General features: G+C 41.5%; 1 protein-coding gene across 1 annotated transcript in view; it reads left to right on the top strand.

Annotated features, from left to right (window-relative positions):
- The first annotated feature begins 204 nt into the window (after window positions 1-204).
- The window catches only part of shank2a (SH3 and multiple ankyrin repeat domains 2a), a 122,023-nt gene continuing 102,687 nt past the window's right edge, over window positions 205-19,540 (top strand). The window contains exons 1-6 of the mRNA XM_071913996.2: window positions 205-426; window positions 6,916-7,119; window positions 7,918-7,989; window positions 12,381-12,489; window positions 17,654-17,805; window positions 19,043-19,210. Coding sequence (XP_071770097.2) covers window positions 223-426; window positions 6,916-7,119; window positions 7,918-7,989; window positions 12,381-12,489; window positions 17,654-17,805; window positions 19,043-19,210 — 909 coding nt within the window. The 5' untranslated portion in view covers window positions 205-222. The remainder of the gene's footprint in view (window positions 427-6,915; window positions 7,120-7,917; window positions 7,990-12,380; window positions 12,490-17,653; window positions 17,806-19,042; window positions 19,211-19,540) is intronic.

Below are 19,540 nucleotides of genomic sequence, written 5' to 3'. Positions count from 1 at the left end.
AAGGAGACGACACAGGCTGGGAGCGCTGGCTTGAGTGTAGCAGGATAAACTAACAAACTAACAAGCACCATAACTACAGTGCACACAAAAGGGACAAAAGGCGTCTAATGGGAGTAGGGGGAATTGATTCTCTCATTTTAATCCCTACCCTCTCTAATGAACCTGTAGTTTGACCGCAGTGTCCCATATCTGTCCCAGCTGAATCCGCCTGGCCTGCTGACTATGCCCCGGAGCCCCACCTCCAGTGAGGATGAGATGGCCCAGAGCTTTTCCGACTACTCCGACGACTCTGCCTCTGACAGCTCCCGCGAGGAGACCATCTACGAGACCATAAGGGCCACCGCCGAGCCGCCACCGAACCGCATGGACGACGTTCACACACACTCGCTGGTCATCCGTGTCGTCATCCCCGACCTGCAGCAGACAGTGAGTATCTGTGTAGGATGGGGTGATAGAAGTGTGTAGGATGGGGATGCAAATGTGTCTATGTGCGTTTTTTTTTTTTTTGTCTCACTCCTTGTATCTGTCTCTTTGTGCATTTGCATATCGTGTGTGGGAGTAGATATTGATATGGCATAAAATATTAACTGTATTTGATTTTACATATTGTTTGAAAATCCTACCTTATCTTCCTCTTTCGACCCATTCCACTGAAAACTCGTCAAGACCAAAAACTGAAATAAGATAAAAATACAATTTGTTTGTGTTCTTCATGTGATGCTCATATTGTTCTTAAAGGATAAGGCTGGTGTTTTTTAATGCATTTCTTACCGTCAACAAATCCTATGAAAATAACAAAATCAGCAATGATTTTGTTTTGCCAACAAGTCTCGTCCATGTAGCCGGTGCCCACTGAAGCCATGTCCCAACAGCCATAGAACTCCACTGTATTAAAAAAACTATTAAAAACACGTCAGAGAGCCATGCCGTTGCTCTGGGCAACATATTTCATCATCACGATGCACCGGGCCAGCCGACTTTTTCCTCAAACAACTTAATAAGCCGGCTGTAAACACGTTTGCGATCTCAGGAAAGTAGTTCCGTAGCACTGAAAATAGTCCCCGGCGTAATGAAGAATTTGTTCCCATTTGAATTTGACTTGGTAATAACTACAACAGCCTGACTTCGTGGTAACAGTTAGCGATTTTTAAAATTGAAACTATGTCTTTGTGAGCTGTATTTCAAGGTTTTTACCTTACAATTGGAGCCAATGACTTCCGGGTTGACGGCTAAAAAGGGAACGTGGGAAGTCAGAAAGTAACGGGAGTAGAGCAAACGCATTGTTGATTTTGTTATTTTCATAGGATTTGTTGATGGTAAGAAATGCATTAAAAAACACCGGCCTTATCCTTTAAGTCTGAGGGAAGCAGATGAATATGGAAAGTAGAAGCACAAACATCCACACCGTTTCGCTAATGAATGGGCGCTAATGAAGGCAATGATGGGGGCATTTCAATTTTAGGGTATAATTATTGTCATCATGCATTAAACAAACAGGTATATTTTGAAAAGATTATAGAGTGCAGTGTGGGTGTAAATACACAGATGCGTTCGCAGATGTGCAAACCTTTTACACTGACCCACATGCGCTCTACTGCACTCTGCTCACTCCACCTGCAACATGTTCACATGAGTTTAATTATTTTTTTCTGTTTAATTGACATTACATGTACACATTAGGCTTTCCACACTTAGTCTCCCAGGCCCAGACCTCTATTTGTCTTACATTTAGTGCTAATAGTTCCAGGAGAAAGGCATAAGCCATTTGCAAACTGAAGCAAACCAAAGGCAGAAATGTCTGTATTCCTTCAACCAATACCAATAATCCTGGCATATTTGGGCATATGGGCATATTTCCTACAGTTTAACTATCATTTTTTTGCAAATTGGTGTAGATGGGCCAAAGTATACATACAGGACCAGAATGTCCCAATAACAATTTCATTTTAAGATCTTAAAATTTGGCACAGACAAGCCACAGGTTTTGACTGGTATTATAATAACCCTTTTTTCTTTTGAATTGTGATTTGACCAGGAATTACATAACCAACCAGGACATATTACATTTGTCCTGATACCTTCCATTCATTTATAAATAACATGACATGATTTATATTTTAAGTAAATGCATGCTTTCAAGGCAGGCATGCATATCAGTTCTCATATTGCCTCTCAGAGCTGTTAGAAGCTGCATATGGTTTTAAATAGGCGTGTTAGAGTACTCTTTCTTTCACCCATTTCCATTCATTATAAAGCCTTTGACTTAAATGAGCTTTGACCAACTGCTCTCCTATTCATGTGGCGTCTTTTTCCCAGATAGCGTGCAGCGTTGTGTGAACGTTGTGTGGGCGTCATGTGGGGGGTTGATATATAGACCTTTGAGGGGGTAGGAGTGGTGGTGGGCCGGGGGGGGGGGGGGGGGGGGGGACTCCTATTAACATGACTCCCTGTCAGCGAAAAGTCTCACTGTAAAAGACTGTGGGGGCGACGGAGGACTCTGTAGATCTTGAAAATGATGTGAGGACAGGGACAGTTACTTATGGAGGCGTCAGCTGGTTCAATGCTGATCAAAACAAGGTGGGGCCCACTCTATTGATCAGTAAAATATATTACAGTAAGACAAGCATTGGGCTTCATAATAATAAAGCTGTCTATGGACTGTCATAGGCATTATATAACAGACGGCAGGGCAATAAACATGTCAAACAATCAATATATTTTCCTGAAGGGAAAAATGAAACATGTTACAATTGTCCTCATGCCTTCCATTCAGTTAAAACTTTAGTTAATTAACAATTTGGTTAAGGTTAGGGTAAGGTTTTGGTCATGGTTACATGGGTTAGGGTTAGGGTTAGGGTTAGGGTTTGCTAAAACTTGCTGAAAACTTACAATATATGAGTTAGGAACTGAACCTAGGTCAGGTACACCATCCCTACCTTTCCACCGGACAATGTTCAATATCAAACTACTGCCTGCTTCTAGTCTTGTCTCCTCCACAAAATCCTTTTGTGGTGCGGAAACGTATTTTTCTCACTTTTTGTGCACAGGACATGTATTTGCATTAGATATTGTGCTCATTTCTCAAAATTACACAAGTCCAGGCTGTGTAGTCCCACTGAAGTTACAATGGACTAAATGAAAAACAACCTACTCTGCTTGCCCAAAAATCCTGATATACAACGTGTGAAGTATGAGATCTTATATCATAACTTACAGTAGTTTTAACAGTGGGAATTGTGAATGATTTACTTTCAATTTTGTTGAAAGAGCAGCCCTACGCAGTCAGTAGCTATACTGTTGCTTTTCATGCACCACCGTGTCCACTACATTTATAGGAGTACGATCATATGCTACATTGTCCCACTGAAATATGAACAGTGGAATAACTATTGTATGGGCAGAATACTGCTGCACACACACAGTATCTCTATTGGTGGTATAGAATGCACACCGTAGCTGTCAGCACATATTGCTTCACAGTTATTCCCACAGAACTCCAGGACATAAAGGTTTATCATCAAAGAGCAACTGTGAACTCTCTGTGGATCTGGAGCTGCTGCCAGTCTCTATACAGTAGCTCCATCTCATCCTCATGTAACTCTGTACTGTAGCTCTTTGTTTGATGTGTGTCCTGGGGGATTGAGACCGCTTCCAGATATCTTTACAGCGGATGTCCATGGTCCACAGTGCAGTGGGTTTGAGCTTTTCCTCTTCATGGCTGGCAGAACAAAACAGAGGGACAGGAGAAAGGGAGGGAGGGGGACAGCTGGCATGGCGGCCTGATGGCACAGCTCTCTCTTCACCAGCCGCCTCATGCCGCTACCTGCTGGGTTTCCATCCTTCATTCTCACTCTCCATCTCATTTTGTCCATTCTGATGTATTTTTACCTGCACACATCTTTTTCTTCATGTTGTAGAATTCCATCCCATTGATGCTAACAATGAGATATTTAGCTATTAGCAGCTGCTTCAAAGCACTTTGTAACCACTTTGCTAAAGTCTTGCCACCAGTATCTCAATGCAAAAGGATCCTCACCACACACAGCCTCCTTTACTGCAAGTCTTTCTCTCTCAGTTCCACACTCAAACTGCATTTCCATTTATCGCTATACTGCATACGGTGTATACTGTAATAGGTAATCTACCCAGTAAAGTTAAACCAAAAGGATTAATGTGGAGAAAAGAAAATAAATGCATAGAACATAATGGTTTAGTGCAATTTACCATAATCAATCTGTAATCGCAGAATATGAGACAAGAGCGATGAATATCAGCACAGTTTACAATTCAGGTTTCTCTCTGAGAATGCTTAACATAAACATAAAACCCTTGCCTCGCTCATTATATGCACATTCGACATTGTCAAAAAAGTTACAATCTACAGACGGACAGACTTCTGGCTTATACCTTATTGTTATCTTCCACTCCTCTTTCACAATATATGCTTTATAGCCTACATTTCACGCATAAATCCAATCTAGAAGCGAAGCACTCAATTAACATACCTTGCCCGCTCACTTCCACACTCAGGCTGAGAGAGAATGGCGGAGGAGCCCGTACCACGCTGTAACGAGTGACACACCAATTAAAATACACAATTTTCACAATACAAAATTTCATGAAAAGAAAAAACTGCTTGTTCTGGCTTTCTTATAATACAAGATATACTTTCCAGAATGACAAAAATGACACTTTGTACTATTAAATGTGAAAATAAGGTGCGTAATAAGAAAATAAATCCACTAGAATATCATATCTTCTATGAGAATAAAGGAATGGTGCATGTTTCTCCACAGTATAGAGAAGGTGTGTGTGTGTGTGTGTGTGTGTGTGTGTTCACATGTACACTAAGCTCTCTCACATGTATGCACTAATGCTCACAATTTCACATTCATCACTGAGCACTCAGTGGTGCCACTTGATCACATGATCGGGTCACACAGTCCACTTGGAAAGCAAACACAGCTGAATAATTCAAGCATGCACACACACACACACACACACACACACACATACACACACACACGCATGTATCCCCCTCCTCCAACTGCAGCTCTTACATGGAACAAAACCTCCCTCCTGACACTGAGATTATTTAACGTATTAAATCAGAGCACACAGGTAATTTCACATATAATATCAAAATGACCTTTCACAGTCTAAACCTGTACAATTATGTACAATTAACGTCACCGTCATTACATACTGATAGTGTCGAGAGTGAAACTGATGTCACTCAATCTGTTTAATGTATGAATATAATGTGGCAGCTGTACCATCGCTCCTCTCTGCCACACAAGCCTATGCTAAAAATACATTTAGGACAATAAAAATGTGATGGAGGGAAGAAAAAGAGGAAAATGACCGAGGACTGATGTAGGTATTAGCAATACTTCCTTCAGCTTTCCCTCATGCTTTTCTATGTCTTTGTTCCTCCTTCGATCTTCGCAATCTCTTCCTCGATTTAAGTTTTCTTTTTTTATTAATTTCCCCTCTCATTTCATGCCAATAAACCGTTGCAACTCTGTTATATCCGGTTGGAGGCACCATCTTTTCTCTGAGATGATTTTGCTGATGATTCGAAAATTGAGACTCAAGGTTAGACAAGCGAGCTCTAGTGTTCAAGAGGTTGCTGGTTTGAATCGTCAGACCAAGACTCAAGAGGTTTTGACATGGAATGAAAATCGGAAAGTGGAGAATTGGTAATGTCACTCTTGCGAAACACTTAAACCTTAAACCTCTTAACCCCTCAACTGCTCCGGTGGAGTTGCACAGTGACCCCACTGAAGAAGACTGTAGTTATGCTGAAGAAGACTGAGGTTATGGTATTTTTCTTATTTACACTTTTATTTTGTCACAAATTTCCCTGCAACATTGAGCGAGGTGCAGCAAGATAGCTGTCGTTGTATTTGGCTCTATATGGAAGATGTGACTTAAACATTGTTTCCCAATTCCCTGGAAACTTAAATCTATACCATTGTCTAAGTTCAACTCATTATGCCAAGGGATGAGGAAGCAGCAATAATGGAAGTGGATGGAGATTTGCCACTGTAATAAACCAGCGGAGGGAAAGAAGGCCATATCAGCCTGAACAGCCTTGCCAGATGCCAGACATCTGCTTCTGTATACCTTCAACCCTTCATCTCTCCATCCCTCCTCTCCTCTCCTCTGCCCATTCCAGTGCCAGGCAAGAGGATTATGGTTAGGCAGAGTTCACAGACTGCTCATCCCTCCAGCCTTTATCACAGACGCGGGGCTGCTATCGCTGGCTGAGCAGCACATCCAGCTGTAAACACTCCTGAATGCCACGGCACAGTGCCCATAATCCTCTCTGATTCAGCCAAGGCCAGAAATCCTGCATTGTATGTTTATTCACTCCGGGGAAGCTGGGGCTGGGGAAGACCAGGGGCCAGCGGGGTCGTGTCAATTACACTCTCAGCGAGCGATGCGGCACTGTTTAGCATATAGCGCTGTTCAAAACAATAAAAACAATAAGAAGCTTTGGCGATGCGGCTTGGCCCACATCATTTATTTGTAATAATTGGGGCAAGGTTTGTGTTATTAAAGCACCCATTTTGACTTCTATGAACTATTTAGATTGGGCGCCATTGTTTAGGTTATTCTATTCAATTCCTCCCTCTAGTTATGTATATACCAGCCCATTTGCATCCATCAGTCAAAAGTCAAGCCTGCATGTCAGTGTCTGCCACAAGTTTATAATATTACAGTATTTGTGGTTATTTTATTCAAAGGTGAATGCTTTATTTGTTTTGATTGCTGTGATCACCAAGTCTTGTTTTCTCAAGACGGTCAGCCATCGAAAAAACCTCTGACCGTTTCACTTTCTAATCTCTTTGCCCCTCTGCCTCCCTTCCACTCTCTCCTCCCCGCCCCAAACCCGACCTGTGAACTCAGAAATGCATGCGGTTCAACCCGGATGCCACAGTCTGGGTTGCCAAGCAGCGGATCCTGTGTACACTGAGTCAGAGCCTGAAGGACGTGCTCAACTATGGCCTTTTCCAGCCAGCTAGCAATGGGAGGGACGGCAAGTTCCTGGACGAAGAACGCATCTTTCGGGAATACCCCCAGCCAATCAGCAAGGGGGTCCCGTCTTTGGAGGTACACTATTGGCCAGTTAGATGAGGTTTTTATTTATCTAACATTCATCTGCACTCCAGGCATCTGAAATGATGAAATGGGCGTGATAAAATATGTATATATGTATTAAAGGAAAAATCAATCCCAAATCATATTTTGACCTATATTTCTGAGAAATGTGTTGTTATGTCAAGTAGAGTCAGGAAAACAGTGTTTACACTTTGACCCCACCTACAATTCCCATGCAACACTGCAATTACTGTACATACTTTTCAATTGGGTGAGGATACAATTAATCTTAGGATAATGAATGCAAATGAGACACCTGTCAAACTATATCATAACTATCTCAAACTATATCATATACTACTAAAGACTGAATATTGACAATGGAAAATTAAACACAACTACAGCTACAACTACATTAGAAAGATTGAATAAGCAAAACCCAAGCTAACACTACAGTCTTCAGGGAAACCATTATGTAATTCAAAAGTTCACACAATCTACCAATTAAGATACCATGACGGTAATGAATGTGCCGTCAATAAAGAGGTCACATCTCAGGCTTGATCCCCCCACCCTTCTTCCAGATGGACAATTGATTTGGAGATGCACCCATGGTGTAATGTAAACAACTCATCACCAGGCTTCTGAGGGAAAGGTTATCAGCTCCTGAACGTATACTGTTATTGCAGTGCAGCTTTACTGGAAGCCTTGTTATGTTGGATCCAATGTTTTGCTTTGGACCTTTTCTACACAGTGGACTTTTTTTTATCATTTGTTTTATTTGTTTTCCTCATTGCTTCCACTCCACAGTTCCGCTACAAGAGCAGAGTCTATAGGCAACCCCATGTGGACGAGAAACAGATCGCCAAACTTCATACAAAGGTAAGGATTGTGTTGTACAATAGACAAATAATAATAATGCAAAACAGGAATAGGAAAAGTATAATTTAAGCCTAGTTTTTGACCAGTGTTTGGGATGCGCTAAGAAACACAAAGCCTTTATCACAGGTAGCAAAGTGTGAGGTTTAACTGCCAGCAGAAACTCACTGAACTTGGATTAGTGTTTATTCATATGTGGCAATTAACTTCTATAGCCCAAAAGTGGCAAGTGTCAAACTAGGAGCATCAAGCAACGCATCAAACCACCTTGACATGTAGGCTGCACTCCAAACTTGGATTGATTTTGGAGAATCAAACAGCAGTTTTTCATGAGGTTTCTGGCACTGCAGAAATGCCAAAATGTCTCTAAAATGCAGTAAAATTTCTCTATCAGGTGATATGTTTTATTTGTTAACTATCTTTATGCATCCAGATTATGCATGTTTTTAATCACGTTCTTATTGAGAAGCAGGCTACAAGCAGTAATTAATGTCAGAGCTTGACAAAACTTTTCATTAAATTACTAACTTGACATGCAACCACAACGTGGACGTGATGAGGAAAAGCTAATTAACAAAATCCACGTGTAATATATGACTGCAAACAAATTCGGTAATATAATTAGTAACATATAACTGCTCCAATATATTGATGCTGTCAGGTGAAAAATATTGTATTTCAACATGTCAACTTTTCAGGAAATGAAAAAACAGCCTTGTTTTTATCTTGACTACTATGGGTTTTTGAGTTGATCCAGTGAGTTTTGAAGGGTTTCATAAGCCCAACATAAAAGAGTTGAAGGATTACATCCTTCAGTTGAAGGATATAATTCTTCAACTGAATTGGAGTTTGAATGTGTTGTGTTTTCACATGACAACAGTGATATGGAATTAATGTTAGCTAGATAGGTTGATCTACTTGCTAGTCTCCAAAAATAAGAAGCAGACTACTGTAGAACAGGCCATGGATTTTCTATCACAAAATTTGGTAAAGTAGCATCAGTCATCACAGTGTTGACATGCAGGTACCGGTGCTGCTGATGCTTCTAGTCTCCTACCTACAGTGTCACCATAGAAACATCAAATAGGAGAGTCTAATAACACGTCAATTCAGACCTTTAACCTCAAGCTGAACAAGTCATTGCTTGCATTCCAGCAGATTGCTGATACAGTAAGTTGAAATATTCAGCTTGTGAGGTAAAAAAATTCTCAATTTTGTGAGAAGGTGATACTTCATGATATACAAGTGGAAAAACTCTACTAAACTAAAACCTTACCTTCATAAATTTGGAAAACCATTGTCTCCACCGTGTTTATCCACAGGATTATGTCTGTAGTTTTGTCACTTATTGTTCAGCTACAGCATTCAGCAGCACTTCTACTGTTGCTATTGTTTTCGATTCATAATGGTGCTTTCACAGCTGTTGAACATTTAGAAGTATGTTGTTTAAAACATAATGAATAGAAGCCAGTGCTGTATAGAAAAGTCCTTGATGAGATAGTTCAGTAAAGTGTAGTCTTTATTATCAGCCGAGAGTGCAAATAACCACAATGCAACACAGTGCAACACAATAATATCTACACATGAACCATGAAGTAACAGAGTAACTGTCTAGTTTAAAGTAATAATCCGTAACATGTTCCTATATGTTCTATGTTCTTTAAAGTGCCTCTGTTTAGGAGCTTCAGGCTAATGGGACAAGAGAGAGTTTGTATCTGTTGGCTGTAATTCTTAGCAAGTTGAACGCCAGGGGGAAAGGTGAAAAAAGTCCAAGCAGGCATACTGTACAATGTAGCTTACCTATTAGCTTAAGCTAACCTGAAAGCATCTCAAGTTCAGCCTGAGGCAGCATGAAGGACGGCCCCTCTCCAGCGTCTCATTTTATTATTGCCTTTCTGTTTGTCTTCCTCTGTGAGTTTGGATGCTGCTCAGTCGGAGTCTCTTCTTCCTGCCAGCCCCAAACAGCAGGCCCCCCTCCCCCCCTCCCCCGCTCCCCCACTCTCTCTCTCTCCCTCCCACGTGAATCTAAGTCAATTTAGACGGTAAATTGAAAGTAAAAGATTTTACCCTCTTCATCGTTGTGTAAGGCTAGCTCTGGGCTGCTGTCCCGTAGCTACTGTAGTGCTGTAGTGCAGCCAAAGCGTAAGTGTTTCTGGCAGCTTTCTGTTACCGACACACTGGGAAACTGTCTGACAGCTGCTCCGATTCTGCTTCCGAATGCAGGGGAGGAAGGAAGAGAAATGAAGGAGAATGACAAATGAAAAGGCACAGATGAAAAAAAAAAAGTGTTTTAACAAAACAGAAATAGGGACAGGAAAACACACACACGCACACAAACACATGTACATTCAAACGCTTTGCAAAACACTGATCAGTTTCAGAATTAGAAAAACTCATCTAGGTCTGAGAATCGATCTCTGCCATATTAGACATTTATTTCCGATATTGAGTCTTTCCTTTCTCTTTTTTTTTTTTTTGGGCCTGACCAGCTTTTGGGAACTAATCGTGTTTCCCATGCCGTCTGGTGCTCTGTGGTTGGCTAAAGCTCACACTGAGGCAGCCAATCAACTGCCAGCCCACCAACCTGCTTCCGAAAAGAAAGAAAGAGAGAGAGAGAGAGAGAGAGAGAGAGAGAGAGAGAGAGACCATCCTCCAGACTCTGATTCATCAGGACCTTTTACACACACACACACACACACACAGAGAACAGAAAGCACATATCAGTCACATGAAATGAAACATTACATGAAAACATTAGGCCATGCACCCTTGACATTTCAAGATATTGAACTGTCAGTGACTCATCACGGTCGGCGTCTCCATGGCTGTGATCAAAGACTGAATGCAAGGTTTACATGGTTAGTTCAAACTATTTTTGCTTTCACTAGACTGTCAATAAGATTATAAGACCTTCAGGTGCAGAGCTCTAATGTCATGGATATCATCATACCTTGTCATCGTCACATGGATGCTAAAAATCTAAAAATATACTTGTTGAAATACCATTTCAAATCCTTTACTCAAGTCTAAATTGACTTAAAGAATAAAAGTAAAAGTAGTCATCCATAAAAGTCATTTCTAATGTACTAAACTGGTTCTCTGTTGAGCGTTCTTCTGAATCACAGATGAGAGAGAGAGTCTGCAGCTCAAATCATTAACGTTAATTGTAGCACAGTTGAATTCACTAATGTTAATTCTCTGCTCTCTTGTTGCTTCTCTCTTCTCCGAGTTGCTTCTCTCTCTGTCCCTTTCCCTCCTTTTTGGTGTCACTTTGGTGAACAAGCAGCCAATCACATTTGTCCCTTGATCAGCTGCTTCCGGGATGGAAGCTGTCTGATGCGGAAAATAAAATAAAAAAAATAATTAGTTGAAGATTTTCCGAGCGCAACGAGTCTGTTTTGAAAATCTAGCGAGTAGAAAGTGTACATTTTTCTTTTGAAATGTAGTGAGTACAAGTAAAAAGTCTCAAGTGAAAGAAAACAGATACTTGAAAATTAAGTACAGTATTTTTACTTGTGTACTTATTGTTACTTCCCACCTCTGTCTGGAACACTGGATACAGTTTTCTCATATTGACTGTAAGATATACAGTATATTGGATTGATATGGCTGGAGATCCCAAAGTTACAAAGTCAAGCGAGCTGTATAAACTACATCAGACCTACAAATTGAGCTCTGATGGCCTGAATGTAGCAGAAGTGATAAACAAAATCTCCAGTGTTATGAACCGAATCTCCAGTGTTATGAACAAGGAATAGAAGCCAACAAAACTAATGTTAATCTGGCTGGCTTTTACTCTAAGAGGCGACAAAAAGCCTCTCAGAAGCCTCTTGTTCGTTGCCGCTGCGTTACTCCCACCCCGTGTCCCCGCCTTCCTCCTCCTCCTCCTCCTCCTCATCTCTACTCGTGCATTCCTTACCAATCTATTCTTTTATTGCTACCCATTGTCTTGATTTTCTTCTGCTATCTCATTCTTCTTTCCTCATTTTCTCCTCTCCTTCGGGGAGCTGCTCTCTTATCTATTTTTATCATGCGGCCTGGAAAGAAAAGCAGACGGGAACAGAACCGAACGGAGCAGCCGCTCCACGCTCGCCACACTCAGAATCATGTCATCTCTCCACCTGTCCTTCCTGCCTTCGTTTTGCTTTATTTTGTTTTTTTTCCCTCCATTTATCCGTTCTGAATAGACTCCTTCCCATTCTTTCAAACTTTTCTTCATTCCACCTTTAGTTTGACCGTCTCCACCCTTCTCGATCTCAGCTGCCCTTTCTCAGCTCAGTCTTTTCACACCTCTGAACCTCTGCCCTCTGCTCTTTTCGCTCTCACACCCACCACCATTTGCTGTTCTCTCTCTCTCTCTCTCTAATGGTTCTTTCTCTTCTCCGGTTGTGTAGGCCAATCTGAGAAAGTTCATGGACCTCATTCAGCATCACCAGGTGGACAAGGTGTCTAAGATGTTGGAGAGAGGCCTCGACCCCAACTACCATGACACTGAGACTGGTGGTAAGACTGTACACACACACACACACACACACACACACACACACACACACACACACACGCACACACCAAGTAGGCTAAGACTTGAGACTGAAAACAGAGTACCAATGACACAGTTCTGAGTTCCAAAAAAAACTAATTTATTAAAATGTGTGGGGGGGAAATGGAGAGGGAATTAAAAGTAAACTTAAGTTCTTCTTAGACATATTCTGCAAAACGGGTATCTTCAATCCTGACTCAGGGCCTGGGGAAACATAAAAGGAGGGGGTGAGAAAAAGAAATAGTGGACAAAAAGAAAAAGCTATTCATAAATTCATCCAGCATCCTATTCAGTAATCCCAGTTTATCCCAAGTAGTTGGCCCAGTCACAGTTCCAGTGCGTGGACAGGCATTCCAAAATGTTTGTTTCTCCCTCTGTGAGAAAACTGTGTCTCTGTCCATGGTGCTGAAGCCTCTCCTCGGGTCGTCGGAGGGCGTCAGCAGCCTGGACGCTCCACACTGAATACAGGCAAATAAACAGTTCAGAATCCCAAACACCTGACTCCAGCCCTAGTATGTAAAGCCACAATGCTAAACTGCACTATAAAACCCAGCTATGTGTTCCTGCCGTCATTCTGAATTTTGAAAAGGCTGTTAAATACCACCGATGTGCAGAAGCTGAACAAGGTACTTAACGGCCAACTGTTGAAGTGGAGCTGCTCACTGGCCAACAGTGCAGGACTGCGGCTGTGCTGGGAAACTCCCAGGTGTGAACATGCGAGTGTGTACCAGGCATTCTTGAAAGCAAGCATGTGTGCTCAGTCAGCCTACCCCGAGTAAACAGAGTTAGAAAAATACATATTGTAGCCAAAGGCTTGGCTCTGTGTTTTTACAAGCAACCGCATTAGGGGGACAGGAGCCAGCCAGTGGCCAGAGTAATGAGGTGTGTCCTAATGCCAGTGTGTTCGCAACGCAGCTAACAAATGTTCCATAAAAATAGAGTGAGCAGGTGTTTCATGCTACGCTTGGCTAGGCGAGGATAATAGCTAGGAGTCCTCACAGGTCCACTTACTGGAGGCTGCGAGTCCTGTGTGAGGCCGGACTATAAGACCTGGCAAGAAAAACAATATGTAATCACCAAACACAGACACACACACATATTCCAATGGATCTTCTCACTTCAGTTAAAGGCAAAATTCACCCTAAAACACTAACTCTATTAAAAAAACAGCTATTGGTAGTGTACCAGAAAGAAAATCAACTATCTAAAACAGGTAACAGTAAACGTCAGGTTTTTGGTGTCAGTCCCTCAGAATCAAAGAGCGAGGGCTTCTTTCTAGAGCCGCCATTTTGCACCAAGAGACGTTCAACAATCATACAGGGAGAAATCCATCGTAGAAGAGGAGAGAGACCAGTTTCTCCACTTACAGTAGCCTCAATGGACCAGAATGCAATGCAGCCACAAGACATGTTGAGTTTTGAGTAAGGTGTGCAGCTCTCTTTTTTTTTCTTGACTGGAAAAACTCTCTCTTGCTATTACTATGCTGTCGCTATCGCTATTGCTAACGCTAAGACTCTCTCTACCTGCACTTAAAACCAACAGCTGGATGCAACAAGTTCAGGCATGCTCTCTGGGGTTTGTTGAAAGGCATTTTGGGAAATGTAGGAAATCGCTAACTGAAGTAGGAGTAGGAGGAGGCAGGTTGAGGGAAACTGGGTTCACCAAAAAAATAATTACAGCACTTCACAAAACACCTCACAATATAACTCCTGGAATATATTGTACACCACCGATTGATGATATACCCGTATAACAATGTAAGAGTATCTGAGGTGCAAATTTTCCTTTACTGTAAGTCTGCCTGTTTATCCCCACACTCTACATTGCCATGCCCTCGGGTCAATCTTATCGGCTTCTGAATGAGTAAGCAGGTCAATGGGAATGTGAGCCAGTGATCCATTAGGTTGACAGGAAAGCAGTAGTCTCAAGGCCTGTGCTTCGTTTACCATGGAGAGAGGAGCGGGGAGGCGTGTTGAGAGCTTTGCTTTTCGAGTGCTTGTATTATTGTGCCATTGAGTACCATTGGATTAACAAGGTTCAGCTGTACCAACACATGGGAACAGTAATCAGCCGGTGGGGATTTGTGAAGAGCACTCTGCAAGGAAGATGAGAAAACCCAGCTAATGCATCTTCAAAAGAGCAAAAAAAAAGGGAATTTTCTACAGAGGTTCCTTCTAGAACAACACTCATTATTCCTGGCAGTGTTGGAAGAAGGGATTGCCATTACAGATTTGAAAATAAACTATGGACTTAAGCTCATCATCCAATGCAGTTTGTAATTTGATAGCCCATTACAATTAATTGGTAACCAAGGTTTAAGTGGTATTGGCTTCACACGAGTATTGAGTGAGACAAATTAGGGTATTTACAGAGTATGGTCAGGGTTTCTCTGCAGTGCAGCCGCTCTTAACACAGCCAGTATCGAGTGGATGGAGATTGGCCAGTAAACTGGCCACGCTTGATAAATGCAGTGCAAAATCTGCTGAGAGAAATAAAGATGGCGTTAAGGGTTGAGGTTATTAATCGGAGAATTGAGGGTATCTTAATGGGCTTTGAGAGCTACTGTTAAATGAGCGCCTTATTGCTGAGGGGAAAAAGGTGACTCTGTAGAATAGGACTGTTATACAGCGCTGACTAGGTATCGATTTCAACTTTCAAAACATAATGCTTCACATGACCAACAAAATAAAAAAAATATACCCTCTTCGTCCCCCTCCCTGTCTGTTGCACACATGCGCATGCACACACACACACACACACACACACACAAAGGATAATATCTGTGTATTTTTTTAAGTTTGTGCCAATGGTCCAGGTCCCTCTCTGGTATCTGCACACAGTATGAAAAACATCTTCGACAGAGCGAGAGAATCCATCACAGTAAACACAAAGCCTTCATTTGGTTTGGTCAAACTTTCTGTTTTCTCCTTATTTCATTGAGCTGAGTTGAGTGTTTTCATCTCAGCGCTGCGTTATGTTACGTTCTGCTTCCTGTCAATCAGCAGCAGGAAGATATAATCCCTCAAAAACATGTTGCCTCTAAAACTTTATTGTCACATTCATGTCTTCTTATTTGGCCGTCTTTATTAGTCGGGACAGCTGTTAATTTCAAGCCAGGTTTGACACTGTAAAGTTTAAAAATAACGAAAAACAAGTAAATGTTAAAAAAAATAAAAATAAATTACATATGGCATGCATTGCAAAATGATTGGGGGAAACATAAACCAGACGCAGACAGTAGTAAATGGGTTATAACTCCAAATTACACTTTAAGTCTGTGTGTTGTCTGGTTTCTAGGTTTCATATTTGTAATTATACATGGTTATAACTAAGATTATAACTTATTATAACATTATTTCCCATGCATTAGTGGAAGCATGCAACCCAGAGGGAGCTGTCACTAAACTTCCTGCTGCATACTCCTTATAGAAGAAGTATCTTTCATCGGTAATCTGGTCTCACTGTCTCGACGGAGAACACAGACTGTATCCCTGCACTCATAAACACACATATTGGTCATGCTGGACTGTCAGAGAAAATAGATTGTATGGAGTGCTTAAATTGACAGGTTGTAGCCATGCTCCATTGATCTCATGATGAATAAATGAGCGTACAGAATAGGGTGAAAGTGGTGGCGACACGTCGATCCCTGAGAAAATGGTTCAGTCACATTGAGCGCGTGTCGTGTAATTGATAGTGTTGTCACTGTTAATATGACGGTTGATTTGACATGGACCGATCTATAGATTTTTTCCTCTGATTGCCTCCGTGTTCTATTCAGTTTGAAGCGTTATCAGAGTCTCAAACTGTCTCGTTTTCAAGTTTTCATTTAGATTGACGTCTCTCTCCAGTGATTTTTTTAATCAGATCAAAGCTTTTTTCGCTACTCTTTCTGATCCATTCCATTCCAACGTACTCAAGCTGATAAACATTGCTGTGACAGTAATTTATTAGATTTTTATCAGCTTGATTGATCAGAGCAAAACTGCTAACAACAGACTGAACGGTCACATGTATTGAAGAGAACACCTGTGAGATCCCAAACAAAATAGAGCAGAATGTGGAAGAAGGCAATTAGTGAAACAGTTGCTTATTACTGAAGTCCCATGAAATTCCCATAACACCACTGTTTACATATATATATTTTTACTTTTTCCAAGGACCATGCTGGTCCTTTTGTAAATTGTCACTCCTGATAGCTAGAATTAATAGCTTCGGTTCACACCAAGCACGTTCTGAGCGGTTTATTCGAACTCTCCTCCTGTAGTTTGGTGAGAACAACGGCATTTGAACTTAACAGCACCAAATAACTATCTAAAATAACTGGCTGAAAATGCAGGTCTCTGTCCTCTTTTAAGTGAGCTGCGGGGTTTGTTAGTAGTAAGAACATAATCCGAACCAACTACAGAATATGACCCCAAAACACAAGGGTTTATGGGCATAAGGAGACAGATGTTGACATCTGATAGGCAGCAGTTACTCTGAGGGCAAACTGCAGTCTGGACTGATGCTCATATTCAGCTATTTCTTCATAACTGTATGTTCTTAACTGGTATGAAGTCCAGAGAAATTAAATACAGCAAAGAGTGCAGACAAGTTCATCATGCTTAAATCTCTAACCTGGTGCTACCAAAACTCTGTCCAATAAACAAGCTACTTGTGACTCCATGTGACTTTTGTTTACAAGCCCCGATTTGCTTGTAATTGGACAGTGTGAACCTAAACAAACCAAATACAAAAATGCAACAAAGTAAACCTTTTCACTATGGTTTAGACCAAAGAAAACAAACTGCAGGTGTGATCGCACCCTTAGTCCCAGGAGTCCTGTGCCTGACAGCTGTGTTATCAATTGAGCAAATTCAAAACCACAGTCTCAAGGCCACATGAAACCCCATCAAAAATCCCACTATGTCCAAAATGCATGGCCATCTACTGGGAAAGACTGATTTTCTTAATTCATCAAAAGCAAACCTACTTGTTCATTAACATGCACAGATAAACTGTACACTGTACAATGGCTTCACTGCTCTAAGATTCTGCTCCTTTTTTCCTGTTCTATCCTTGTTTACTGTGATTTATTTTTCCCCAAAAATATTCTAACCATGATTTGTGATTTGTGTTTTCTAGAGACCCCGCTGACGTTTGCTGCTCATCTGGACAATGTGGTGGAGTTGATCAAGGTGTTGAAGAACGGAGGAGCGCACCTGGACTTCAGAGCCAAAGACGGCATGACGGCCCTCCACAAAGCTGCCAGGTCCAAGAACCAGGTCACACTCATGGTAAGGGAACAAAGAGCGCGTCATGCACACTGCACATGCACACAACCACAGTTCTTCTGGAAAAAAGTTAGACCAACTTAATTAAGAGGTCAACAGGAACTGACTTAATTGATTTTGTCTATTGGGCTATTTTATTTTATGAGGATGTAAATACAAGCAACATACAACATATTTGTAGTAGGGGTGACAATGTAGACCTCTGTTATTTTTTTCCTCCATTTTCAAACACAAGGTCTGAAATAGCTGATATACCTGCTTTTTAAAAGTCATTTCCATCTCTCCATGGCTGAGGTTACACATTTTATTTTATCTATTTAAACTTTATTTTACCAGGAGGTCCCATGATTTTTGAGATCCGATTCAAATTATATGATATCCCATGATATGGATCTCCTGTATTTATTTAAATCTGTGTCAGCATGACTTTTTTTCCGCTCTCTCTCTTCATCTCCTCTCATTGCTTGCATTGTGGCTGGATTGTGGTCAGCATATGTACAGTTCCAGTCTGACCGATTCCATATCTGGTTTTGACAATCTGGTAGCAACATGAGCAACATCTGATTTTTGTGCGTCCGGACATTTCACTTAACAGTATGATGGGATGATAAAGGGACAACGCCTCTGTCTGTTCCAGAGTCCAGTAAAGACGTAAGGGGGCCGGGCAGTCTCTAGCAAAATCACTTTCATCTTTTAAATCTTCTCTTACACTTTTATGAACAGACCACTTTCATTTTTGATTCATCATTTTTGTATTCTGTTTTGTTCTCTAGCACCTGGGTTTTGTATTATACATTTTTGTCTTAAACTTTTAGCATCCTTGAATTTTACTTTGAGCTCTGACTTTTTGCCTTTTCTCATGCAGTAAAGCACATTTGTTTTAAAGTCCTATACGAATAGTCTCTTCTTCTCCTTCTACTTCTCCTTCTTCTTATCCTTCTTCTTCTTCTTCTTCTTCTTCTTCTTCTTCTTCTACTTCTTCTTCTTGTTTGTCTTATTATTTTATTATTATAAAAGTTGAATTGAAATGACAAGTGTAACCATGGTCTATCAACCTGAAATAGGACTGGCCTTGGAATGGCTACAAATTTGATGATCGACACTCAAGAACTCCCTGACTTTCTCCCCTCTCTGTCTATTTCTGTCTTTTTATGCCCCCCCCACCCACCCACCCAACCACACACACACACACCCAACCACACACACACACACACACACACACACACACACACACCCTCAGACGCTGCTGGAGTTGGGAGCCTCTCCGGACTACAAGGACAGTCGAGGTCTGACTCCTCTGTACCACAGTGTGGTGGTGGGAGGAGACCCAGGCTGCTGCGAGCTGCTGCTGCACCACCACGCCTCCGTCTGCTGCCAGGACGAGAACGGCTGGCACGAGGTCCACCAGGTACACACACACACACACACGCACACACACACACCCCCACACACATACATACACTGCAAGATTCACCAGGTACACACACGAACACACACGGAGGGATTTTTGGCTTTTGGATTATTTGGAACAGCTTGCATTGGGAAAGCACTGCTAAACCACACACACACACACACACACACACACTCAAACACATACACACACACACACACACACACACACGTACACACACACACACACATACATGCACCACAAGATTCACCAGGTGCACACACATATACACACAGAAGGGTTTTTGGCTGTTGGATTATGTGGACAGTTTGCATTGAGAGCAGACAC

This window comes from Centroberyx gerrardi, chromosome 1 (genome assembly GCF_048128805.1).
Source record: "Centroberyx gerrardi isolate f3 chromosome 1, fCenGer3.hap1.cur.20231027, whole genome shotgun sequence".
Taxonomy (NCBI): Eukaryota; Metazoa; Chordata; class Actinopteri; order Beryciformes; family Berycidae; genus Centroberyx; species Centroberyx gerrardi.
The sequence above is the reverse complement of the archived record's forward strand: the minus strand, read 5'-3'. Positions and strand labels throughout refer to the sequence as shown.